Source organism: Nyctereutes procyonoides, unplaced genomic scaffold (assembly GCF_905146905.1).
Source record: "Nyctereutes procyonoides isolate TBG_1078 unplaced genomic scaffold, NYPRO_anot_genome, whole genome shotgun sequence".
Taxonomy (NCBI): domain Eukaryota; kingdom Metazoa; phylum Chordata; class Mammalia; order Carnivora; family Canidae; genus Nyctereutes; species Nyctereutes procyonoides.
Window position 1 is genome coordinate 2,860,787 of NW_026575029.1, and position 27,499 is coordinate 2,888,285.

General features: G+C 40.8%; 1 protein-coding gene across 1 annotated transcript; it reads left to right on the plus strand.

The window, feature by feature from the left end:
- Positions 1-914: 914 nt before the first annotated feature.
- MTNR1A (melatonin receptor 1A) lies at positions 915-27,489 on the plus strand. The gene is made up of 2 exons (XM_055315768.1): positions 915-1,143; positions 26,621-27,489. The coding sequence occupies exons 1-2, from the start codon at positions 915-917 to the stop codon at positions 27,487-27,489; spliced, it is 1,098 nt and encodes a 365-aa protein (XP_055171743.1).
- The last annotated feature ends 10 nt before the right edge of the window (positions 27,490-27,499 follow it).

Here is a 27,499-nt window from a genome sequence, read left to right on the forward strand (position 1 = left end):
ACTGGATCCCAGGACGCCGGGATCACGACCAGGGCCACAGGCAGACGCTCAACCAGTGAGCCACCCGGGTGCCCCAGGAACTTGGAATTTATAAATTGGATAACTTCTATTTTTAATTGAAAGGTAGTTGACATACACGGATGTGAAGGGCAGCGTTCAAGAAATATCAAGATAAAAGGAGCCCTTGGGGGGAAGATCATGGAAATCCTGGCTGGCCCCTGCAGTCCGTGGGGTGGGGGCGGGCGCGGGGGGAGCTGGGGAGCACCGCTTCTGTCCCCCGATGGTGCGGATGGTGCCACACCGGCCGGCCACAGTGCCTTGGCTTCTTCCGCCTGGGGCTGCCCGCACGGGGGCGCTGTGGGCACGGGCTGCGGGCACGGCGGCGGCACCTGTCCGCGGGCGGGCGGGGGCTGCAGGTGCGGGGTCCCCGCCAGGTGTCCGCGGGCGGGCCGGGGCTACAGGTGCGGGGTCCCCGCCGGGGCTGCAGGTGCAGGGTCCCCGCCAGGTGTCCGCGGGCGGGCCGGGGTTGCAGGTGCGGGGTCCCCGCCAGGTGTCCGCGGGCGGGCCGGGGCTGCAGGTGCGGGGTCCCCGCCAGGTGTCCGCGGGCGGGCCGGGGCTGCAGGTGCGGGGTCCCCGCCAGGTGTCCGCGGGCGGGCCGGGGCTGCAGGTGCGGGGTCCCCGCCAGGTGTCCGTGGGCGGGCCGAGGCTGCAGGTGCAGGGGTCCCGCCGGGGCTACAGGTGCGGGGTCCCCGCCAGGTGTCCGCGGGCGGGCCGGGGTTGCAGGTGCGGGGTCCCCGCCGGGGCGGCGCCGGAGGAGCGCTCGCCAGCGGGCGGGCGAGGGGGCGCGGGCAGGCCCCGCGGAGCCCTGAGCCGGGGCGGAGGAGGGGGGCGCGGCGCTGCGCTCCGAGGGCGCGATGGCCGGGGCGTGGGGCGCGCCGGGCGGGCCCCCCAAGGGCAACGGCAGCGCGCTGCTCAACGCCTCTCAGCGGGCGGCGGGCGGCGGGGAGGGCGCCGCGGGGCCGCGCCCCCCGTGGGTGGCCTGCACGCTCGCCGTGGTCCTCATCTTCACCATCGTGGTGGACGTCCTGGGCAGCCTCCTGGTCATCCTGTCCGTGCATCGGAACAAGAAGCTGAGGAACGCAGGTAGGGGCTCCCGGGGCCGGGCAGCCCCCCACGGTCACCCGACGGCCGGCCGCCCCCCCTCGCCCCCCCCACCCCCCCCCCCCGGTCCCCGGCAGAACGCGGCCCCCTCCCCCGCTGTCAGTTAGCTTTTGCTAAAGTGAATTCTTTATTTAAAAAACCTGAGGACGGGGATCCCTCGGTGGCGCAGCGGTTTGGCGCTTGCCTTTGGCCCAGGGCGCGATCCTGGAGACCCGGGATCGAATCCCACATCGGGCTCCCGGTGCATGGAGCCTGCTTCTCCCTCTGCCTGTGTCTCTGCCTCTCTCTCTCTCTGTGACTATCATAAATAAATAAAAATTAAAAAAAAAAAAGAAAATATTTAAAAAAAAAAAAAAAAAAAAAAAACCTGAGGACTTTGAGCGCTTTTTCCCCGAGAGAGAGACAGAAGCCCGTCAGTTTGCTTTTCCTTTAACTTGCTGTCCTTGGAGGGTTTCCCCCCTTTCTCTTCTTCCTCCCCCACCCCCAGCCCCCCACAATGAAACAGGGGGTCTCAAGTCCCTTAAGGGACCGAACACTTTGCCAGAGTCAGTTTCTCATTTTAGGGGAAAAACCCCACTGTACAGTGATCAGCTTCTGAGGTTTACTGGATTGAGAGACATCAGATACAGGTGGCAGAAAGTTCCTCAAGGCGGCCTTCCAGATTGGGGCGCCTGGGGGGCTCAGTGGTTGAGCATCTGCCTTGGGCTCAGGTCCCGGGATCGAGTCCCACGTCGGGCCCCCTGCAGGGAGCCTGCTTCTCCTTCTGCCTGTGTCTCTGCCTCTCTCTCCCTCTCTCTCTCTCTCTCTCTCTCTCTCTCTCTCTCTCTCTCATGAATAAATAAATAAAATCTGAAAAAAAGTCCTTCCAAATCAGATTAATGAATTTATCAATGGCTTGGCTTGACATATAATTTGTCTTCCCTTGCTTTGTTAAAATAGGAGAAAATAAATAAGGCTGTGAAATGAGCTTTCCTTTAGTTTTGTTGTCAGGAAAGTTTTCAGTTTTTAGAGTGCTTAAAAAGACTCCCAGGGCTCCCACACAGGATTGTTATTCCTTCAAGCTAAATAGGTTTCCATTTTAAAAATAGAAATGTTGCAGTAAAGAGTATATTTACATATAATATACTACTACTAGAGGGGATTTTGTGTTCGAGTTAAACTTGCTTTATCCTCCAAGCAATGAGTTGAAATTGGTTTATCTTTGGTGGGAGACCGGGGATGATTTTCCACAGGACATGGGATGTTCAGATCCTCAAGAGGTGATTAGGTGCCCAGTTCTTTATTTAGAAGCTGACATTTTGGAGGTGGGGGCAGAGAGAAGGAACCTTGCACTTGTACCTCTGTCAAAAGTAGTATTTTTGTTCTAATAAAATAGTTGATCAATGCTGTGATTTCCTTTAGCTCTCTCCTGGGAGGGCCCTCCTTTTCACTATAATACTTGGAATAGGGAGTCGTTTAAGAATTAACTTGATTATTGCCTGATAACACGAACTGAATAACCTTATTTCACATGCGATTGGCTTAAACTAGAGAAGTTCTGTCTTCAAGAGGCTCTTTGAAGAAACATAGGCAGGAAGCTCCTTGACACAGTCTGCGTGATGAGCTTTTGAATCTGACACCAAAAGCTACAAAAGCAAAAATAAAGAAGTGGGACTACATCAAACTAAGAATTTTCTGCACAGGAAAGGAAACCATCAATAAAATGAAAAGGCAACCTGCTGGATGGGAGGCTATGTTTGCAAATCATATTTGATAAGGAGCTAATATTTAAAATAGATGCAGAAGTTATACACCTCAGTTGCAAAAAAAAAATTTTATTTAAAAATGGGCAGAAGATCAGAATAGACTGTTTTTTGAAAGAGAGAGGGAGAAAGAGAGAGCGTGCACTCGAAAGGGGGGAGAGGTGGTGGGAGAGGGAGAGAGAATCCTTAAACAGAGTGCAGAGGACTCGGGACTCAATCCCTGAGATCAGGACCCAAGTCTAAATCAAAAGTTGCTCAGTCAACCAACTGAGCCACCCAGGCGCCCTTGAATAGATTTTTTTTTTTTTTAAAGAAGACATCCAGATGGCCAATGGGTGCATGACAAGATGCTCAACATCTCTCATCATCAGGAAAATGCAAATCAAAACCATGAGATTCCACCTCACACCCATCAGATTGCTATTATCAACAAGAAGTCACAGTTTTGGTGAGGATGTGGAGAAAAGGGAACTCTATGCACTGTGTGAATTGTTGGAATGCAAACTGGTGCAGCCACTGTGGAACAATATGGAGGTTCCTCAAAAAATTAAAGATAGGACTACCATATGACCCAGCAATTCCACTTCGAGGTATTTATTCAAAAAAACCAAAAAGATACCTGCACCCCCATGTTCATTGTAGCATTACTTACAATACCCAAGATACAGAGACAGCCTAATATCCATCAACAGGTGAATGAAGAAAAAACATATATACACATATACACACACACATACAAAGTGCAATACATGTATATATACACACATATATACATACAGAATGTAAAATATATACACACATACATATATACACATAAAGAAGAAGTTACATATGTATGTAACATTCATATATATGAATGAAATCTTGCCATTTGTGACAACATGGATAGACCTTGAGGGCATTAAACTTAAGTGAAATAAATCAGAGAAAGACCAATACTATATAATCTCTCTTAATGTGGGATCTAACAACAACAACAAAAAAACCCCTGCAAAAACCCAAGCTCATAGATACACATTGATGGTTGCCAGGGCCTGGGGGTAGGGGTGGGAGGATGAAAGAAATGAGTGAGTTGTTTTGCTTTTGGTTTAGTTTAAGTAAATTGGGTGAAAAAAAGAAAAAGAGGGTATGAGAAAACACAGTGCTTTGAGCATGGTTTAAGAATTATCTGTCTTGGGGCGCCTGGCTGGCTCAGTTGGTAGAGCATGCGACTCTTGATCTTGGGGTTGTAGGTTTGAGCCCCATGCTGAGTGTAGAGACTACTTAAAAATAAAATCTTAAAAGAAAAAAAAAAGAATTATCTTTTTTATCCCCAGGAGCAAAGCTGTGGGGGAAGCCTGCTTTCTCATTATGGCTGATTTCTTGCCAGTCCCTTCTATCTCTGGGGTCTGGGAGTGCTGGCTCTGCTTATGACAGGTTAATCTGCTTTGCAATCTCTTTGTTGCATTACTGATTATTTTAATTCCTTGGACCAGGGTTTGATAATAGGACTTTTGCTGTGACCTGTCCAATGCATTTCTTTGTTCCCCCGTACAAACAAAGAGGCTTCTTCCCTTCTAGCAATAAAAGCAGTTTCCTGTGGGCCAGATACAGTTCTGAAAGCTGTTAACTGAATTTTTTGGGAAGCCCAGCGGTGGGATGCCACTGCTAGCCTCTTCGCAAAGGAGGGACTGAGGACACTGATTGGTCGTGCATACTCTAAGAGGTAGAGCAGGGAATAAAATTCACAGAGTTTGCCCCTAGAGCTCATTCTGCTTTGTTAGTAGCAGCAGCTCCAGCATTTGGGAAGTTTGGATCTTGCAGGAACTTCCATTTAAAAAAATATCCACATGCCTGAAATAATTCTACTGCTTCTGTTTTATGAAAAAGAATTGTAAGAAGTGCACCTTCCAAACTACTTTGTATTTTGTATTCCGTTCATGTGCTAAGCAATTTTTTAGTAGGGAAATCTATAAAATACATTTCTGTAGCTAACGGGGAGACCTGTAGTGAGCTTTAATTTGTGAAGCTTTTGAACTTTCATATTTGTGGAATTGGGCTTTTTATTCAGATGTACCACTGTTGCGATTCAAACCATTTGAGGCTCCCTAGGATAGGTGGTAATTTGAAACAGATAGAAGTAGCTTATTCCAAGGAGTTTTGGGGATGCTTATCAAAAGTTCTTATGATTGGTCACTTTTTCCCTTCCAATTAAATTATTGTGCTGGTATTAGGGATAAAAGATGCAAAGATGAGAATAGAAGAAATGACATAAGGAAATAAGAATGCTAAGGCATCTAAGCTTTGAACTTTCTTTTGGAAATCTAGTATAATGGCAGGATTATTTATCCCCCTGCCCTGCCTCAAGAGAGCATATTGACATTTGACTTCCCAGAGAAAAAATTCAAAATGCTTAACACCCGTGTCTCAGGGACACTAGTCAATAAGAGCAGACACAGGCATCAAACGCCCATCAGGCTCTTAGGTGCTGGCCAAATGTCTGCTCTCTCCCGTCCACATTTTGATTCTAGAATTGATACTACTGTATTTGCTCCTTCGGAGTAAATTTCATTGCATAATAATGGGAAGATTCCTGCACTGGAACACTGCGATTAATATCTTTGCTCTCTGCTCTGTGATCTGAGAAGTCGGTTATCCAAGCCTCTATTTTCCACATTTGTCAAATACAGAAAACACCTATTTTCTTAGCCTCACACATGTGGGAAAGGATACTTTGCATATGGAAAATAGTGCATGCTTTGAAAAGGACAAAGTAGGTGATGTTATGTGCTTTATCTAGGTATACCTAACAGAAGTGTGTTAAAAATTTCAATTTTTTAAAAAACAGATTTATTTATTTAGAGAGAGAGCCAGAATGTATGGGAGGAGGGGCAGAGGGAGAGGGAGAGAGAATCTCAAGCAGACTCCCCACTGAGCACAGAGCCTGAAGCAGAGCCTGACATGGAGCTCGATCCCAGGACCCTGAAATTATGACCTGACCCAAACTCAAGAGTCAGATGCTTAACTGACTGAGCCACCCAGGTGCTCCAAAACAACTTCTTTTGTTGTTGAAATCTGTTAAAAACCATTGAACTGTAGACTTATAATTTGTGTGCTTTTCTCTATGTACATTATGCTTAAGTAAAGGTTTCACTAAAAAAAAATAAATAAGCAAGAGTCCAATATCTTGCCTATTCAAAATTCACTTATCTGGCCATCTAACCTATCTAGAATACAGCCAATAAATGGAAATAAGCAAAAATAATAACAGGCTTTCCCCTATAGCTGATTTGTTTTTAGAGAACTGTACAACAGTGAGGCTAGCATCCAGGTTTTAAGCCATAAACTAGGGGGATGACTGACACATTTAGAGGAACAGCACATGCGGCCAACAGCATTGGTTGAAATAGATTCATTAAAAGTAGGTCTGAGAAATTAAACAAATACAGCCTTTGGGGGGCAAGTTGTTAAGAAGCAAATAGCTCTGCTCACCATTAATTGCTCCTGAAAACAGCATAGCCCAATGATGTATTTCTTAATTATGATCCTGAGCATTCAAGGAAAGGTCCAACCCCATATGGTGTGTTCTGTTTCTGAAGATAGGGCCACCATAATATTTTAGAGAGATACTTAGCTGAAGTAGTTTATTATTATTTTTAAATCTGGTACATGGGGGGATTCCTGGGTGGCTCAATGGTTTAGCACCTGCCTTTGGCCCAGGGCGTAATCCTGGAGACCTGGGATTGAGTCCCACATCAGGCTCCCTGCATGGAGCCTGTTTCTCCCTCTGCCTCTTTCTCTCTCTCTCTCTCTCTCTCTCTCTCTGTCTCTCATGAATAAATAAATAAAGTCTTTTTTTAAAAAAATCTGGTACATGGTGAGGTAAACTTTCAGTATTTTAAGAAATAAAATGACATAAAAAGTTCCCCAGAATGACTGTAAGACTGGAGCATCCACGCTGTGTTATGTGCTTGAGTGTAACTCTTGTTCCATGCCAGAGCGCTTGCGCTTGTTTCTCTCAGGCCTACACAGTGTTATCTCTATTCATCCTGCATTTCTACTCAGAGAAGCTGCAATGAGTATGGAGGGAACATGGACTTAGGGCTTCAGAGATCTGAGTTTAGACCTGGGATGGCCTAGGGCTGTTTTTAAGCTGCTTAGTCTCAGGCATGCGTGCCAGCTTAAAAAAGACTGTTTTTAAATTGAGGCATAACACACACAGTAAAGTGTACAAAACATAAATACACAGGCTAATGTATTTTTCCTTATGTATACACACATGAACATCACTTTTGAGAAATGAGGGTGTTGATAGATGGAAGCATTATTATTCGCAACTAGAACTAGAATTTATGCCAAATCTAAGTACTGGAACCACCAATGTCAATTTTTCTCTTTTACTATCGGGAAGCAGATGGTTGTCTGTATTGGGTTTGGCTCTTTCTTTTTTTGTAGCCATTGCTCAGATAACGAAGGCTGAGGCTCACTGCCTTCTCATGACCTGTGGCCATGCTCACATCAGGTCACTAGTACTCCAGGCTAGGTCCCATTGAATGTGTCCATAGCTACTTTGACTGAGCCCTTGGCCATTCTGTTCACTGTATCCCGGCCTTCATCTCTTTGCTCTCTTTCCTTCTCTTCCTTTGCCTTCTCTTTTTTCTTCCCTTCTGTTTCTTACTTCCCGCTCTTCAGTGCCTTTTCATCACCATCATTAGTTTTGATCTCTTAGTAGACGTCACATGTGTATCTGGTTCCTAATTGTATCTGTTGTGCGTCAGCAAAAAAGATAGTCTTGAACTTATAAACATATTATATTTCAGAAATTCACTGATAAATGTCTTAAAAGAATATATGATATGATATTTTGGCTTCTGTCCTGGCCCACAAAATCATTCAAACCACAATATACTGAAGTAATTCTCAGAATTGCTGGGTCATCTGACATTGATGAGCTCCCAAGAGGAAGCTGCCTTGTTCTAAGTCCTGACCGCCTTGGGATCCTGTGAGAATGGGGAGGAGTGGTGTGGAAGGGAGAGATGGAAGGTTCCTTTCCTAACTTAGAAATGTCAGGACAGTGGTCAGGGGCAAGACATGATGAAAGAGGTGGATTTAGCAACAGAGATGAGGGGAAACAAGTATAAGTGTACACATGTGCTCACAGTCGAGTGCTCCTGTGTTAGGGACAAACATTATCAGGTCCTACAGGAAAGTGTGGGAGGAGCTTGGGAAGAGAATGGATCCAGAAACTGGACTCCAGGTCTTCTTTACTGAATGGATTTATAATTGTAGATAAGTCATCATCTCCCTGGACTGTTTTTGCATCGTAAAATGATGGGGTTGAACAATATCTGTGAGTCCTTTTTGATTCTGGTATCCTTTTGTTCACACAATTATTAAACTCACAATGAAGATGGAGATTGGATTGCAATGAAACCGACTAGCAATAAGAACTATGGGTACATTAACACAGACACAGCCAGTGATGACAGATATCACAGACCTAGGAAACGGTGTCCTCATGAAAGCGTGCCTCCCTTGTCCTAAACCATCTGGGTCACTTGTCTCATATCTTCTGGAGAAAAAGACCTCTGCGTGACATCTGTTTTCCCTGTTTTATTTCCCAAGAAATGTACACAAATTTTAGAAATTTCCCATCTTGTTCTTCCTTCTGGGAAGAGAATGAAGTAACCAACTACTCAGAAACAACGGGTTGGTCCTCTGTGACTTAGGCAGGTTCTTGTGTGTTTGGGTAGGAAGAGCTTGGGGACACACTTATGATGAGCTGACTGTGGTGTGTGTGAGTGAACAGTCCTCCTGCAGTCAGATAGGCTCTTCTAGGCCAGCAGTGGACCCCTCCTCCACTCAGGAGAAGAGCATAAATTGGCAGCCAGCCTGGCTATTCAGTTTGTGGCAACACACATCTAAAGAACAGGGGGTTCACATGAGTGAGCACATCACTCTCACTTAGGTGTTCAAAAGTGGATGGAAGATAAATCCTTCATCACATTATGAAACAAAGAATCAGACAATGTCTCTTGCAAAATCAATTTAGGATGTCTCTATTGTCCTAAAGGTGACTAGTTACATGATATCCTGGTGATTTAAACACCAGTGCTCTGTGGGATTGTTAAAGCCAAAAACATAAAACAAAATAAAATATCTGTGTATGAACCAATTGCCCAAATCCCAAAAGAAAAAGAAAACACATTTTGGACAATACTATTAAGTCATTTTATCCTTTCAGAAATCTTTCTTCATAAAGATTCAGTTTGGATCCTATAGTCTCTTCTTACTGTAAGTGATGCTTTCCTGTGATTCACTTAATATCCATGGACACCAGATATAAGGGAAACAATTGTAACAAAAGTCTAGCTTCTGAGACATGGGCACTTAGAACAGATAGACAGTATTCGTCAACAATCTGCTCTGGTGTCTTAATTGAAAATCTTAACTTTTTGTGATAAAACTTTAGTCTTTTTTAAGTTGTTCTGGTCATTAACTGATTTTGTAAAACTTGCTGGTCATCTTTTGGTGAATATTTCCACTTAAATTATGAGTATTTTATAGCACCCTTTTCAAGCGAACTCCAACTATGAAAGCAATATAGTTTTTCAGTCCTACAATTTTATTTTTAAAATTTATTTATTTGCATTTGGAACATTTTTCCAAGCTTGAGAAAATTAAAGTAGGAAGTTGGTGAAATCATAGTTTGTGGCTTACTTTTCAGACAACTAATTTGATTTGATTTCTGTAGATGAAGTAGAAAAATAACTTCTTGTTTAGAATGTACAGTGCTTTGTATTTATGCACATAGAGTAAGTCTCAGTTTTCAAAGTACTTACCCACATCTTGTTTTATTTGTCCTTATAAAATCTCTTTGGGTAGATAAAAAAAAAACTAAAGCCCCCAAATTCACAGATAAATGATCACTATTTCTTACTCCAGCACACAACCCAGTGTGACAGTGGAAGGAGCACAGGGATTAAAATCAGAAGACCCAGGCTGAGTCTTGTATATCTGCAATACCTTTATTTGTACTAAGTGTTGGATCTAGTTACTCAGTCTCTCTGAGTCTTGGTTTTGCCATCTGTCCAGCGGGGTTCTTTCCTCACAGGGTTGCTAGGAGGATGGATTTAGATTCTGTTCATCCATCTACCTGTCCTTCTACCAACCACTTTGAAGTTGTAAAATACTACAGAAATCATGGTATTATTATGTTATTATTAGTATATGCTCTATAATTAATACTTTTAATGTTATCTTTATTTTTTTAAATACCCATTTTTTAAATTTATTTTTTAAGCAGGTGGATGATTTGAACAAGAAGAAGTGCAATCAGTCAGAAACGAAACATTTGGGATCTAATTCTCTTTTGCAGTATTATGGAAATTACACAAATTCTCTTATGTCACTATTTTTCCTTTCATAATAGACATTTTCTCTTCACAGCAAGTAGGATTCAGATTCTGCTGTTTCAATATCTAGCCTTTAAGTGGCTGATTATCTAAATATCCAAGCTGGTCTCTAATTTAAAATGAATTAGCTATGGAAGTTACAATAACTTTCTTAGACAAGTATGTTACTGTTCAAAAATTATGACCTACCTGGATGTTCAGACTTAGAAAATGATTTCAAGCTAATAAAGTCAATGTATAATGTAATCCTCAATCTGATAGAGCTCTTGTTGGTACTGTTGATGTTTTCCTCTTATTACTCTTCATGAGATTTGCAATTATTGATTCAAGGGAATTTTTTAGACATTTTATTGATTTTTCCCCTTGCATTCTTAGCCCCTGTTTAGTTTCATGACCTTTTTTTCTGGTCTGTGTAGTATATTATTAGAGAACTCTAAATTTTATCCAAATTTGCCAAAGTAATCCTCAGAATTTGCCTGGAAACCTTAGGATAGTGGATTAGGACTCCTATACTTCATTAATTTGGGCATCTATATGATTACATTTGGATCTGATCTTTGGTTCCTCCAGCTATTTATAAGTATCAATTTCTAGCATTAACTTAATCACAGGTAAGATGGAGCTTATTTTTGCTAGCTTTCACAATCATTTTTCTCTTGGCAATCCTGAAAGTTAACCAAAGATAAAATGTTCTAAATTAAACCTCCTGCATTTAGTTCTTACTAACATTTATGGCTCTGTTTTTAAAAATATCTGCTTTTAAAAATATCTGAAAATATCTGAATTGAAAATAATTCCATTTAAAATTGCACCAAAAAGGATAAAGATTTAGGAATAAACTTAACCAAGGAAATGAATGCTACAATTTGTACGGAACCACAACAGGTCATGAAAAGCCAAAGCAACCTTGAGAAAGAGAACAAAGCTTGAATTATCACAATCCTAGATTTCAAGATATAATATATAGCGGTGATAATCAAACCAGTATGGTACTAACACATAGGTAAATATGTGGTAAGGTAAATAGGTAAATAGATACATAGGTAAATGGAACAGAATAGAGACCTCATAAAAAATCCCACACTTATATGATCAGTTAATTTATGGCAAAGGAGGCAAGAATATACAGTGGAGAAAAAAACAGTCTCTTCAATAAATGGTGCTGTGAAAACTTGGAAGCTACATGCAAAAGAATGAAACTGGACCACTTTCTTACACCATACACAAAAATAAACTCAAAACGGACTAAAGACCTACATGTGAGACCTGAAACCATAAAAATCCGAGAAGAGAACACAGGCAGTCATTTCTCTGATGTTGGCCATTGTAACATTTTCTAGGAATGTCTCCTCAGGCAAAGGAAAGAAAAGCAAAAATGAACTATTGGGACCACATCAAAATAAAAAGTTTTTGCACAGAAAAGGAAACCATCAACAAAGCTTGAAGTCAACCTACCAAATGGGAGAAGTCATTTGCAGATGATACATCTGAAAAGGAGTTAATATCCAAAACATATAAAGAATTTATACAACTCAACATCAAAAAAATCTGAATAAAAAATGGACAGAAGATCTGAACATTTTTCCAAAGGAGCCATCCAGATGGCCAATAGACACATGAGAAGATGCTCAACATCACTAATCATCAGGGAAATGAAGATCAAAACCACAATGCGATAGCACCTTATACCTGTTAAAATGGTTATTATTAAAAAGAAGAAATAAAAAGTGTTGCTGAGGATGTAGAGAAAAGGGAATCCTTATTGCACTGTTGGTGGGAATGTAAATTGGTGTAGCCACTATGGAAAGCAGTATGGAGGTTCTTTAAAATATTAAAAACAGAATTATCATACAATCTCGCAATTCCATTTCTGGAATATTTATCCAAAGGAAAAACACCAGCCTGGAAAGATTATACACCCTATATCCATTGCAGCATTATTTATAACAACTTAGATAGGGAAACAATGTCAAGTGTCCACTGACAAATGCATGGATAAAGAATGTGTAGTGTGTCTGGATATATATATATATATATATATATATATATATATATATTCTGTATATATATGCACACACATACACATGTAGGCATGCACACACACATATACATGTATACACACACATATATGCACACACACAAAAACGCACAGAGTGCAATATTAATCACAAAAGAGAATGAGATCTTGCCATTTGCAACAACATGAGTGGATCGAGGAGATATTACACTTAAGTGAAATAAGTTAAAGACAAATACCATATGATTTCACTTAATGTGGAATCTAAAAAAAAACAAAACCAAAACCAAATAAAAACGAAACAGAAAAAGACCCATAAATATAGAGAACTGGTGGTTGTCAGTGAGAAGGGAGGTAGGGTGACGGGCAAAAAGGGTAAGGGGAGTGGGAGGCACAGTGGTCCAGTTTGGAATGAATACATCATGGGAATGAGAGGTACAGCACGGAGAGTGTAGTCAATGGTATTGTAATAGTGTGAGGGGACCGATGGGAGCTACGCTTGTGAGCACAGCACCACATACACAGCTGTTGAGTCACTATGTTGTAAAGCAGAAACTAATGTAACATTCTGTGTCAACTATACTTCCATTGAAAAAAATACCTGTTTTAAGAAATATCTGCTTTGGAAGTCATTTTAAATTTCTGTAGAGTCTCTGGACCTTGTTCTGCTCATTCTTTGTTAGTATCCTTGAGAAATGATAATTGGAATATTTGAGGTGAATACTAATGTCTTTATAAGGTGGTTTGAATTTCCTCCCTTTTCCTAAGGAGTTTTAAGTTGCCTGGATGACAGAACTGCCCTATTTTCTAAAAAGGAAATACACACACTGTCAGGATTTTCTATGCTACCAGAGGCAATGAACTGCTTTTATTAGTTTTTAAAGATTTATGTATTGACAGTGAGAGAGAGACAGAGAGAGAGAGAGAGAGCAAACAAGCAGGCAGGAGAAGGGGGAGGGGGAGTCGAAGAATCTCAAGCAGACTCCTCACTGAGTGTGGAGCCCAACACAGGGCTCTATCCCAGGAACCTGAGATCATGACCTGAGCTGAAATCAAGAGTCAGATGCTCTATCAATGGAGTCACTCAGGTACCCCCAATTAATTGCTTTTAGAGAAGCAGTTGTTCATGCTCAGAACTCTGCATGGTGTCACCAGAATCATGCCCTCTCTGAAAGAGGCTAAAGATGCTTCCTCAATCAGCATCCTAAGTTTCTCACCTTTCTCACTTGGCTAGCTTGGCTAACCAAATTGACCTGGTATATGATGACGCTATGTGACATCTCAAGAAATTTCAGTGAAATTCAGTGATGCTGCAATTGGGGAATAAAATGCTGGATTTTCTGGCTGAGATGCTCTAAGATTTATTCTTCTACAGAGCCATCCACTTTTGGCAATGACACTGAAGGCTTTAGTCTTAGAAAAAGGGACAAGTAAAAGAAAAACAAATCTTGGTGCTGAATATTATTCAGGCTACTTAGGTTGGATTTGAGTGGTGGAGCTTCTGGCTTGAAAGGATGCTTACCTGCTCTGATATTGGAGTGCTTTTGGAGCTTACTGGATTGAATATTCATTTAAATAAATATTTATTGCATACCTACAGTATGAGACAGAATATAAATTGTCAGCAAATTCTTGCTGGTTTGTCAAAATCCAAGACAGCGTGTGAAACTTGTGTGCAACATGGGTCTTCCTTTCAAAGAGATTACTTTCAATCAAGGCACTTAAAATTCTTTTATTTTCAAATAAAAATAAGATGGGGCATACAAAGAAACATGTTTATAAGTACAAAAATTTTTCAAGAGAAATCTAAAGGTGGTTGGTAGATGGGAGCTGAAGCCTGAAGTACTCATGCTTTAAAAGATACTTCCTAACTGACAGATGGTAACTAAGCTCATCATGGAGAGCATTTTGTGATATACATGAATGCTGAGCCATACGCTCTGCACCTGAAACTAATAAAATATTGTATGTCCACTATACTTCAATTAAAAATTTAAAATAATTTTAAAAAATTTAAAATAATAAAAGGGAGCCTGGGTGACTCAGTTGGTCATGTGTCTGCCTTCAGCTCAGGTCATGATCCCAGGGTCCTGGGATGGAGCCCCTGCATTGGAGTTCCTGCTCCTCCCTCTCCTCTTTCCCTCCCCACTGCTTATATGCTCTCTTGTGTGCACTCTCTCTCAAATAAATAAATAAATAAATAAATAAATAAATAAATAAAATCAGATCTTTAAAAAGAATACTTAAAAAGTTATTTGTAGTGTAGCTAAAACTCAAATTAAAACTACACAAATAAAAGATGTTAGTATTAACATCAGGATGAAAGAATAGGTAATAAATAGGGAAATATTTAGAGAGAGCTACTTAACACATGGGGTATAATCAAGGAAAGAACTTCAAAATAATTGTTAATAATGGAGACAAAGCATAGCTATTTGCAAATAATCCATTGGCTTCATATCTTTTGAAGAAGGTAATACAGCCTGGAAAAATACCTGTCAGAGAAGGTTTGAGAACCAGTCTACTAACTTAAATTTTAAAACATTTTCTCACATAGTTATTAAATGGAAGATGATAAATGTTATAATCATTAACTAGTATTTCCTCTTTCATGATTTTCTTAACACATTTCAAAATACAAAACTCTCTTCTTATGTGATCTTGAAAAGGATAATGTGCTTTTATCCTTAATGCATTCCCTTTTTATTTATTTATGATAGTCACACACAGAGAGAGGCAGAGACACAGGCAGAGGGAGAAGCAGGCTCCATGCACCGAGAGCCCGACGTGGGACTCGATCCCGGGTCTCCAGGATCGCGCCCTGGGCCAAAGGCAGGCGCCAAACCGCTGCGCCACCCAGGGATCCCTCCTTTTTTTTTTTTTTTTTTTTTAATGCCTGTTGGATGTCTCCTCTGTGCCAGCTTTAGGATAATTTTGGAGCTTCGGACAGAGGGCTGTGGCAAGACAAATGCTATTGCAGCTAATTCATCCTTATTTTAATATTTGGCTTTAATTTTCATTTTTACTTTTTAAAAAAATATTTATTTCAGAGAGAGGAAAGAACAAGCATGAGCAGGGGGTGGGGGGGCAGAGGGACAAGCAGACTCCGCACCTAGCAGAGAGCTCGACCCGGAGCTCCATCCCAGGACCCTGGGATCATGACCTGAGCCAAAGGCAGACGCTTAACCGACTGAGCCACCCAGGTGCCCCTTTCAACATTAGTTTTTTGAAAAGTCTGTTTGTAAAACAGGTTATATTACATATATACAGTTGTTCTACACACATATATAGTTGTTTTATACACAACACTTTATATATGAAACATTCCTTATCTGTGGAAAATTAGTTCTATTATTGATTCAATTTGGGGGGGATGATGTGTTCCCTTTGAAGAATGTAGGCTCTGGAACCAAATGATCCGGTATGAAATTCTGGATCTGCCATCCAATGGATGTGACCTTGGGCAAATTACTTGTTTAATTTCCTCACTTTCAAATTTAGGACAATATTACTTAAAGTTTCATTGTGCTTTAAATATAACACTCTGGGAAACAAAATAAATTCTTTGTTATTCAGTACTTGGGTAGAATTAAGATCGGTGAATATATTTTTATTTCTAAGGCAGAGTACAATGTTTAACCTTTAGTATTTACATTCTAAATTCCTAAAAATAGAGTCAAATTTTGAATCTCTAAAATGAACTTTATGAGAATCTTAATTTATACTTTTGTAGTGTTGACTTTCATTTCATTTCTTCTCCCATTTAACTTTAGTGTATAAATAGGACAATACTATGATTGTACCTCTTTAAATAATGACAGTAATTGTGTTTCGGAATTTAGCGATTTAGAGCTTTTGTCTGATTAAATAGAAATATCATTGGGTGCTATTAATTTGCTTATATAAGCTGAGATTTCAACAAGTTCTCCAAGATTAAGGAAAGTGTATAAGGAAATAAAGACTACTATCTCAAAATAGAGTTAACATAGTTTTTTCTTTAAAGATTTTATTTATTTGAGAGAAAGCAAGCAAGAGAGTGAGCATGAGTGGGGTAGGAGGGGCAGAGGAGAGGGAGCAGCAGATTCTCTCATATATATATATGTTATATAATATGTAATATATATAATCTATAAAATTTAGATGTAATATATACAGTGTATAATAAGATGCTATATTATTACATTATATATTATATCATATAATCATATAAAGTATATAATAAAATATATTAATGTTACATTAGTATAATTAATAGAATTCCATATATATTTATAATGTATACATGATATATTACATATATATATAGAATATACATATTTATATACACACACGCTCACTGCTTCTTTATCCATTCATCAATTGATGGAAATCTTAGGCTCTTTCATATCTTGGTTATTGTAAATAATGCTGCTATAAACATAAGGGTGTGTGTATTCCTTTGAATTAGTGTCTTTGTTTTGGGAGTAATTCCCAGTAGTGCAATTGCTGGATCGTAGGGTAATTCTATTTTTAATTTTTTGAGGAAACTCCACCTGGTTTTCCATAGTGGCTGCACGGGTTTGCATTCCCACCAATAGCGTCTGAGGGTTCCTTTTTCTCCACATCCTCACCAACACCCTACAGGGTAGGGCACGTGCACAGCTCTAACAAAATTTGCTGGAGCCCTCTGCAGAAGCCTCCTCCTGCAGGTGGCTCAGTGCTCCTGTGGTGGTGGGGCGGGGGAATGCTCTGAAACCAGTAGGAACAGATCTGTCTCCCATTTGCCACCGTGTTGCACATACAGCTGTGGCTATGTTGCCTCTCCGTGCAGGTGGCTGTCTCTTGAAGGGTGGCCACCTGCTTCTGCCTTTTGGACCTTCCTAGCCTTTCAGATGCAGCAGCTTCTCCATATTTAGTTGAGGAGTATGTTTGGCCCGGCATCAGGTCACTCTCTGCTTTACTGACTTGGGTGTGGAGGGTATCTGGTCGTAAATGTGGGATGGGGTGAGCCAGGGTCCTCCTACCCTACCACCTTCCCATGCTCCCTGTAGACATGGGTAGTTTGTGTTTAGCTTATAGATGAAAGGCTGAATCACTCCGGCTGTAAAGTGGATATTTACATATTACAAACATCTCCTCTCCCTAAACACCCTTCTGAAAAGAATAACCGGATCTAGAAAATGAGAATTCCTGGCAGGATTTTACGCTTTTAAAAATTGATGAAAAACTGGACTAGGGCAACAGGGTTATGTGTGTTACTTACTATATACGGACGTTTTCTTAGCCTCTCAGTGAGAGAGGCTGAGAGGTGTCGCACTGCACCTATGCGACAGTTACAGGACAGTCAAGACAACCCATCAATCAATCGTGTTTACAGTATTAGGGAGTCACCACCAAGCTAAGGAATAGGACACCTTAGGGAAGACACCATGAGACATAGAGATGGAAGAGCCAGAAGGGCGATCGGGGTCAAGGAGGCAGAGAGCAAGGTTCTTAGATGTGATCAGGGACCATAGCACCTTCCAGTAGCCACACGGGGCATTCGGATATGGACAGGTGCTGCGTGAACAGGGAATTCTATTTCAGGACTTTAAGGGGGATGAAGGCTGAGAGAAGGCTCAGTAAGAATGCTCCTGATGCCTGGAGAGGAGTTTCAGCCACGTGGTGTGGGTAGAACCAGATATTATAGGAAGGGGAATTTAAAAAGTGGGAAGGAAACAGAGGGTCAACCTTGTCTGTTATGCTTGAAGGGAGAGGAAAGGGCTGATAGCCAGAAGCACAGGACAAAAGGAGGCTGATTCACCAAGGGAGAGCTCTGCAAGGTGACAGGGACTAGGGGAGGAGCCCTTGTCCAGAGAGATGCTGCCTCTGCAGGGGCTATCTGACCAGGGGAGAAGCCTCCTGTGAAGCACGAAATGCAGTTTCCATCATTGCAGAAGAGAAGGAATGGGTATTTATCCAAAGCCAAACGTGTTCTCTGCACTCTTTCAAATTCTCACCGTGGTCATTAGTACCTTGACTTAGTACCGATTAAGAGACTGAGGCTCTGGGAAGCTATGACTTACCCCAGGTCCTGTAGCAAGTGTCATGGCCAGGATCTGAATGCAATTGTGTTTGTTTCTAAACTTTCGGTCTGCATCACCTCTAGTAACCTGAAAAGACAAGTTTCTCAAATATAGTCCTTTGAAATCGAAGAATGTAAAACATTGCCTGTGAGCTTTGACGTGCAAAATAAGTAGATTTTTCTTAAAGCCAGACTTAGATCTGAGTCTATGGATTTGCCAGGTAAAACAAATGAAAAATGTTTTTGAGAGTAGCCAATGTGTATTTTCTCTTGTTTAAACTGGTCTTTACCTCTCGGATGTTAGGCACAGTCAGGGTTAGTTTTATTTATTTATTTATTTATTTATTTATTTATTTATTTATTTATTTGTCTATTTATTTATTTATTTTTATTATTATTATTATTAGAGAGAGAGAGCATCCAAACACGTGTTAGTGGTGGTGGGCGGTACAGGTAGAGGGAGAGATAGACTCCTAAGCAAGTTCCACGGTGAGTGCAGAGCCCAACACAGGGCTCACTCTCATGAACCTGAGATCATGACCTGAACCAAAGTCAAGAGTCAGATGCTTAACTGACTGAGGCACCCATGTGCCATTGTTTTATTAAATTATGAACAATAATTCAATGGGTCTAGAGACTTGCTTTCCAAATTCAAGTCCTTAAATGAAAGAAGGAATGAACCTGTTGAAAAAACCCACATCCTGGTGAATAAGAGCAAAAAAGCAACTGATGTCTACTTTTGTATGAGTGCAGTTTATGGACTTAAGGGTACATTAGTTCATCCAGCAAATCATTCCCGAGCACCTACTATATGCCAGGCACTGTGTTGTCAAGGTCCTGGACCTCAAGAGGTCTTAGAGGGAGACAGACTTCTTTGCACATGGGTGGAGTCAAATGCTGATTTGATGTTGGAAGCATGCATAAGCGTAGCAAGGATGAAAAGATTGAAAAGCAAAACCAAAAAGCATTTAAGTCTGGAACTTCTACCTAATATGGCTGGTTTGTTTGTTTCTGTAAAATAGCATAGTAAGTAGTTCCTCTTTTTTTTCTAAGAAGTGGGTGACTTCTTTAGAAAACCACCTAACCTCATCACAGAGCCGAAGGTCCACCTTAGGTTGTGCAGAAATAGAACGTGAAAGGGAGTTGGCAGGTTCGCTACTCATGCTTTATTGAGGGAGTGCTCTCAGGAGGAACCTGCCATGGGTGAGGGAAGCTGCCTGGGGCAGGGGAAGAGTCAAGCAAGGAAGGAGCCTTGGGGAAGCCTAGGCTTGGCCCAGTCCAACAAGTGGAGGCCCCTGGGTATAAATCCCACTGCAAAGTTGCAACCATTAAAGGTGAAGGGACTGGCCTTCTGTATTCCATTGTTCATTAGTCATTTACTGTCTACTCAACTGAGGGCAATTCCCTGGAGAAGGAGGCAGCTGCAAGTAATTGGGAGCACCCAACACTCCTCAAAATTCCAGGAATAAGTGTACCAGCCTGGCAGAGGGCACTTGGAAAAGGTATTGGTAGCATCTACTCCAAGGCCTATGACACACACAGGATGTGAGGAACCATCCAGAGACCAGCTTGCCATAAGAATCGGCCTCTCAGCCAGAGTTTTGAGGGGAGTCCCCACAAGGAAATGGTTTCTCTGGTGAAATCATTGCATAGATTTGAGTGTTAACCAAATCAGGAACAAGATAGCTAGGGCCATAGAAGCATGTGGATGAAAACAAACTCAAGGCCCAAACTTTGTACAATGTTCGATGGGGAGACAGATTTCTTGCCTCTTCAGGTGACTCAAACCTTCCTTCCTAAAGCTCCAGCATGTTGGCATTCCTGCCCAAATTGTGATGCTTTATTTTCCACTGGCTTTATACCAGGGCATGGCAGTACTGAGGAGTTCCAGGGGAAGGAGCTCCCGCATTGTGGACACACACACACATCCTTGCTCCAACTGTGTAGTAACAACCCATTTTTCCCTTGATAATCAGGATCAATCACCCCACTTGGGACAGAGACCCCATTCTTAGTCTATTGATTTTCTGGAATGAGGAGTCCAAAGTAGCCAGATGACAGTCTCAACTTCCAGTTTAAGGAAACCAGTATTCTGTCTCTTGGTGGAATAGTTCTCTCTTGGGAACCAAGACTTTAGAACAACAGAACCTAAAGTTGTGGGGACATGAAGCAAATGTTTTGCTAGGGTGTCACTAGAATAATTATGAGACAGAAAATGACCATTACCACCCTTGATTTTCTGATCTATGAATTCAGTCACTGATTTAGAACACACACTATACCTGGGGGACATTACCCTAGGCCCATTCAGCTGCTCCTGAAACTAAACCTTCATAAGCCATTCTACCATAATGTCTTGTTTCATTTGCTATAAATTGAGTTCCTCAGTCAGAAGCAATGCTTTTATCATAAAGACAAAGGCATCTTGCAGCTCTATGGATGTCAGATTGGTGAATAATTAAGGTCCGGAAAGGCAAATCCATATCCAGAATATGCTTCTATTCCACTGAGAACAAAGAACTCTCCCTTTGATGATGGAAGTGGTCCAATGTAATCATCTGACCACCACTGTCTGGCTGATATTCCTGGGGACTGGTGCCATATCAGTGTCGGTCTTTGTTGTTGACAGGTTGGGCATTCAGTAGGACAGCAGTGGCTAAAACCAGATCATTTTCATGAGTTCTATGTTGCCGGCCCATTAGCAACTTCTATTTCTGGTGCATGATAACGTTGTGAGCTTACTGGTCAGGGACAGTGGTGGCTGAAGAAACATTAATGTACACAGGTTATGTCATCAAGATCCTCTCCTGAAAAAACAAACCAAACCAAAACAAGAACAGGTCTTCTTCTGCTGAGGTTGCTTGAGCCAGATTTTGTCTGTGCCACTTCTATTCAATGCTGTGAGTGCCAACTTTATGATTTAGTGGGTCAGACAGTACACTGTCCATAAGGGATCTTTCTAATCACACCGTCACCTAATAGTCCGTGGTCAAGTTTTCAGAAGCTGCTAAGCCTGAAAGTAGCAAGTTAAAAACTGTTTCTCAAAAAACTAGAATTCTAGTCTGCAAAGGTATGTAGCAATCCTCAGGGTCTGTAGTTACAAGTCACTTATATTGTGCTTCTTGCTAAAGGAGCCTTATATGCTCCACATCTACCACAAACAATCCTAACACCATGGATTCAGATGAGTCAAATGGCAAAACAGCTTCAGAGTCTTTTCTTGTTCTGGGCTCCACTCAAAACTGCCTGCTTTTTGGGTTAGTTGGCAAATGGAATGGGGTAGCATGTCAAAATTAGGTGTGTGTCTGTGTGTGTATTTAGTGGTAGGAGGGTGATGCGCCAGTTTATTCTTCACCTTGGAAGGTGAATACAGGTGATAATTTTTTAAAAATATTTTTGTTTATTTATTCATGAGAGATACACAGAGAGAGAGGCAGAGACATAGGCAGAAGGAAAAGCAGGCTCCATGCAGGGAGCCCGATGTGGGACTCGATCCCCGAACTGGGATCACACCCTGAGGTAAAGGCAAACAGATGTTCGACTGCTGAGCCACCCAGGCATCCCGAGTACAGGTGATAACTTAAGTAACTTTTTCTTGCCACTGCATGCCATGAACTACCAATGTCCCCTTTACTACTGGACAGAAGATTTTTAGTATCTTTAAATCTAATGTTATTAGAGAAGCAATTCCAGGAAACCCAGAACCATTACAGAGAAACCCTCCTTAAGGTTCTTAGTCTACTTCTAGTACCAAATTCTGTATCAGTCAGGGTTCAATCAGTCTGAGAACAAAATCAGTTGAGCAATTACAAGAGGTGATTAAACAATCCAGTTGAAACTGTTGCTTCTGTGTCTGGTGCTAGGGCCTTGTATTAGCCAGGGATCTTCAGAGAAACAGGAGGAATAGAAGATATTTATATTCTAGTAATATATTAGGATATATCCTATTTAGGGAATGGCATGTTCCATATGTAGCGGTATGTGTATGTGTGTGTGTGTGTGTGTGTGCGTGTGTGTGTGTGTGTGTATATATATAAATAAATTGAATATGTATAGAGAGAATAATATATTCTGTTAGTATGTTAGTATATATTCTGTTCAGAGAGTAGTATATTCTATTAGTATATTAATATATCTATTTTTTATTAAAGATTTATTTATTTATTTATTCAGAGAGAGCAAGAGAGAGGCAGAGACACAGGCAGAGGGAGAAGCAGGCTCCATGCAGGGAGCCCAACCTGGGACTCAATTCCGGGTCTCCAGGATCACACCCCGGGCTGAAGGGATAATATATCTATATATTAATATATCTCTATATATCTATATATAATATATAGATATATTACATCTATTAAATTAACATATTATCTATTATCTATCTATCTATCTATCTATCTATCTATCACTTACTACATTTATTATGAAGAATTGACTCACTTGGCTATGGAGGCTGAGAAGTTCCCCCATCTACCATGTGCAGTTTAGAGAGCCAGGAAGGCTGGTGCAGTTCTGGTCTGAGTCCAAAGACCTGAGGACCAGGAGCACCTATGGTGACAGTCCCAGTCCACGTAGTGAGACAGAGAGAGTGAGTTCCCCTTTCCTTCAACTTTGTCTTATTCTAGCCTTTAATGGATTGGATAATGCCCACCCACACTGAGGAAGACATGGATTTTATCTAACCTAATCAAATGCTAATTTCCTCTGGAAACACACTCACAGACACACCTAGAAATAATGTTTAACCAGCTCTCTGAGCATCCCATGACCTGGTCATGTTGACACACAAAACTAACCATCACAAGCCTAAAGTCCACAGAGAAGGCAGCTGAGAATAAAAGATAGATGCCAAGAGGGAAAGCAAGGAGAGCCTTGGAGGAAGGGATGGGACCCAGGAGGATGAACTGAAGTCCTGTCAGTCTCTCACTTTCCCCAAGGAAGGGGGAAGCTCAGAGAAGGTGAAGGAGCAGCACGCTGTACCCCCACCATCACTACAGGCCAGCAGATAGGAATCAAAGAGCCAGAGAGAGTCACTGCGGTACCTTCAGAGCGCAGAGCACACTTTCACCTCTTACATCTCATGCAGATTGTCTCTGGTCGGGGAACATGACCCTGGAGCCCTGCATTCCAATGTCCTTTCAGCTTTGTCCATACAGTGTAAAGCCACTCTACATTTTGTTTAAAGATATAAGTATTCCAGGTCTTAATGGAGGGGGAGAAAGAGGTCTCAGATGGGCACTGTCCTCATGGAGTTAAGAGCTTGAGGTGTGGAAAGATGGTGAGAAGAGAAATACTTGTAAACAGAGAAGCAATGGCACCTTGCTTTGGCCAGTGGCAGAGGGAAGTCCCAGGACTAGTTCTGAATGAAGCAGTTGAGACAAGACAGCTTTTCAGCTGTCTAGTAACCGCTTTTATTCATACCCGTTCCATATTTCACTTACAATTTAAGGTTTTGTTCACCAGAATGAATGTTTCCTCAGCATCTTATACTTTGCCTGTCTTTACTCAGTGTGAGATGCTCAGCTGTTTCTTCTTGTTACCAGAGTAGCCTTGTTAGCAGTATACCTCCAACTGCTTTTCCCTTCCCCTCATTCTGGTTCTAAGATGCTTTTTTAGAATTATGCCTGAAGAGGCTCTAAGCCAGGGCCTGCCTGGCTAGAGGTCCCAATATCCAACCCTTACTTATTTCTGGCCACGGGAACTTTCTTAGGGAAATGCACTGAGCAACATTAACAAATAAACAGCGTTGTTGCAGTCTTGCATTAATTGTATGACTTCATCCAACTTAACCCCATATTTCTGTTTGCATCATCTCTAAAAAGTAGGAATTATCCTGTATGATCACTAATATTCCTCTCAATCTTAACATCCTATGCATCTATAATTCCTCTGCAGTAAGGGCGGGAAGAAAATCCAACAGAAAAGGAATTGCTAGCCATTAACTGAAATTATTTTAAATTTCAGAATGTATTGCTGCGCTCCGAATGGAGTGTTGGATGTCCGTAAAAATGCATAGATTGACATCTGGAGGTACATAGAGCTGAGATGGAAGAGATGATCTTATAATATATGTATAATCATGATAATTTAATTCATTCCTCCTCTTCTGCACTACATATACGCTCTACATACACCTAGCAAATGTGATAAACCTTCCAGCTGAGCTACCTGATAGCCACACTTGCATAGGGACTATAGCTTAACATTTTTTTCTTGAAACACTTGTAAAAGGGGATCAGTTCAAGGAAAACTAATGATTTAATTAATATAATGACTTGAACAAAAAAAAGCAGCATAATTGCCATAAACTAATTGGAGTAGAGGATTAAATCTATGAAAGAAATCTATGACAGTGTTTATGATCTTATTTTTAAGCTCTTTAAAAATAAATCTATTCATGTCAGTTTGTCATCATGACATTCTGGGTAAAAATGGACTGCTTCGATGACAATCTGTAGCTGAATTTCATATATTATACATATTTTTAAAGTATTATACATTTTGAGTTAAAAATTCATTAAAACAAGCCCACTTGGGAATTTAAATATTTCATTGGTGATTGAAATTGTTCTGTGGGGAAAAATAAATTTGTTTTTATTGCTTTAATTTGGCCTTGTGTAACCAGTTTTCAAATAAATTGTTTTTACAACAATTTATCTGAAATTCCTACCTAAATGACAAAACCTTGCCTTTTTGTAGCCACCACTGCTATTTTATTTCACTTCTTTGCAATTTTTGGAGGGCTCTGGAATAAAATTAATCAGATAGGGACCTCAAGTACAAAGGTTGTTTTATTGCAGATTTTGGGAGGTGACAATTTAACAACTGCCATCAAACATTTGAGCAAAAGTCACAACTGGGTACTACTATACAAGATCTTATTACAAAGAGGACATATTCTTAGGGTATTATAGTATAGAAATATAGGAAAATTAAGTTTATAAATAAATCTAATAAAAGATGAAATATATGGTCACTCTGTCTGGAATATTCCTAACCACTTCTTTCCAGCTCATTCCATTCCTTGCTGCCTCTTTTTCCGCATATACTCTTATTATTCTTCCTTCTTTTTTAATTTTGTTTTTCTAAGCTTGAGAATCATAGGATCTCTGGTCTGTTCATTCCTGTTTATCCAGCTTATTTGATACACTTAATAAGGTTTTGTTGAATGAAATTTATTACAGTTTAATCTAACTGAAGTGGAATAAAGTGATTTAGAAGCCCACGAAAGAGGAAGGTCATCCATGTCGCTGGGCAAATAAGAAAGGCTTGGGGCATTTCCATTTAAGATGGATTTGGGGAAGTGGGTAGCATTTTAAAAATTAGAGAGAGGAGCCATTCAAGGCAGAAGGAATAGTAAGAAACAAAGGCAAATGAGCTACAAAAGTAAAGAACATAGTTGCAGAGTATCTTACAAAATTCAACTAGAGTTTTTGTTTTTATACTTTCAAATGTGTTATTACATTAACATAGAAAATATTTAGGGTTTAATTTTTATACCTTAAGTTCTTTATGAAATCTAGAAATATTTCTACCTTTTCCTTTGGATTGAGATGAGAGCGTTGTAGAATACCAACAACATTAATTGAGCACTTATCATGTGATAGATACTGCTCAGCACTTGACATGGATTCCCTCAATCTGTCCTCATCAAAGCCTTATGAAGGGGCTACTATCATTATCCCCATCTTGTAGAAGAGGAAATAGACATTGTTGAGATTATATAACTTGTCCCAGTTAGACAACTAGGAAGGGGAGAAGTCAATATTTTAACTCAGAAAGTTGATGAAAGAACCCTTTTTCTTTTAACTTGTACTATGGTTCAAGGATTCACTGCTCTCCAAGGACAGCAACCAAAATTGTTTGAAAAACAAGAGTTGTGAACATGGAATATGCCTTGTTTTAGGCATATTGTGGGATTTTGTGAACAGTGGAATTGATTTGATGAGGCCAACAGTGGACTTGCTTCCTGATAAAAATGGCTTCCATTTCAGTTATAATATGGCAGTAGCTTCGATGCCAGGTTAACTAAGTTGCAGAAATAGCTCTTAAAAAAACAAAACAGCGGGATGAGCACTAGGTGTTATTCTGTATGTTGGCAAATTGAACACCAATAAAAAATAAATTTATTATTAAAAAAATAAAATAAAAAACAAAACAAAACAAACAAAAAACAAAACAAAAAAAAAAACAAAACTGAAAGAAAACCAAAGAAATCCCTATAAAACTGGTGATAACCTGTGCTTTCTAAACATTTCTCCTTTAGGAAATATATTTGTGGTGAGCCTTGCAGTTGCAGACCTGGTGGTGGCTGTTTATCCATACCCCCTGGTGCTGACATCTATATTTAACAATGGATGGAATCTGGGCTATCTGCACTGCCAAATCAGTGGCTTCGTGATGGGCCTGAGTGTCATCGGCTCCATATTCAATATCACTGGAATTGCCATTAACCGCTATTGCTACATCTGCCACAGTCTCAAGTATGACAAGCTGTACAGTAACAAGAATTCCCTCTGCTACGTGTTCCTGATATGGATGCTGACGCTGGTGGCAGTCATGCCCAACTTGCGCACTGGAACCCTGCAATATGACCCAAGGATCTACTCCTGCACATTCGCACAGTCTATCAGTTCAGCATACACGATAGCTGTAGTGGTTTTCCATTTCATAGTTCCTATGACCATAGTCATCTTCTGTTACCTGAGAATATGGATCCTGGTTCTTCAGGTCAGACGGAGGGTGAAACCTGACAGTAAACCCAAAATGAAACCACAGGACTTCAGGAATTTTATCACCATGTTTGTGGTTTTTGTACTTTTTGCCATTTGCTGGGCTCCTCTAAATTTTATTGGTCTCGCTGTGGCTTCAAACCCTGACAGCATGGGACCCAGGATCCCAGAGTGGCTATTTGTGGCCAGTTACTATATGGCATATTTCAACAGCTGTCTCAATGCAATTATATATGGACTACTGAATCAAAATTTCAGAAAGGAATACAGAAGGATTATAGTCTCACTGTGTACAGCCAGAATGTTCTTTGTGGATAGTTCTAATGATGTAGCACATAGGGTTAACTGCAAACCCTCTCCATTAATGGCCGACAATAACCTAATAAAAGTGGACTCTGTTTAAAATACAAAGC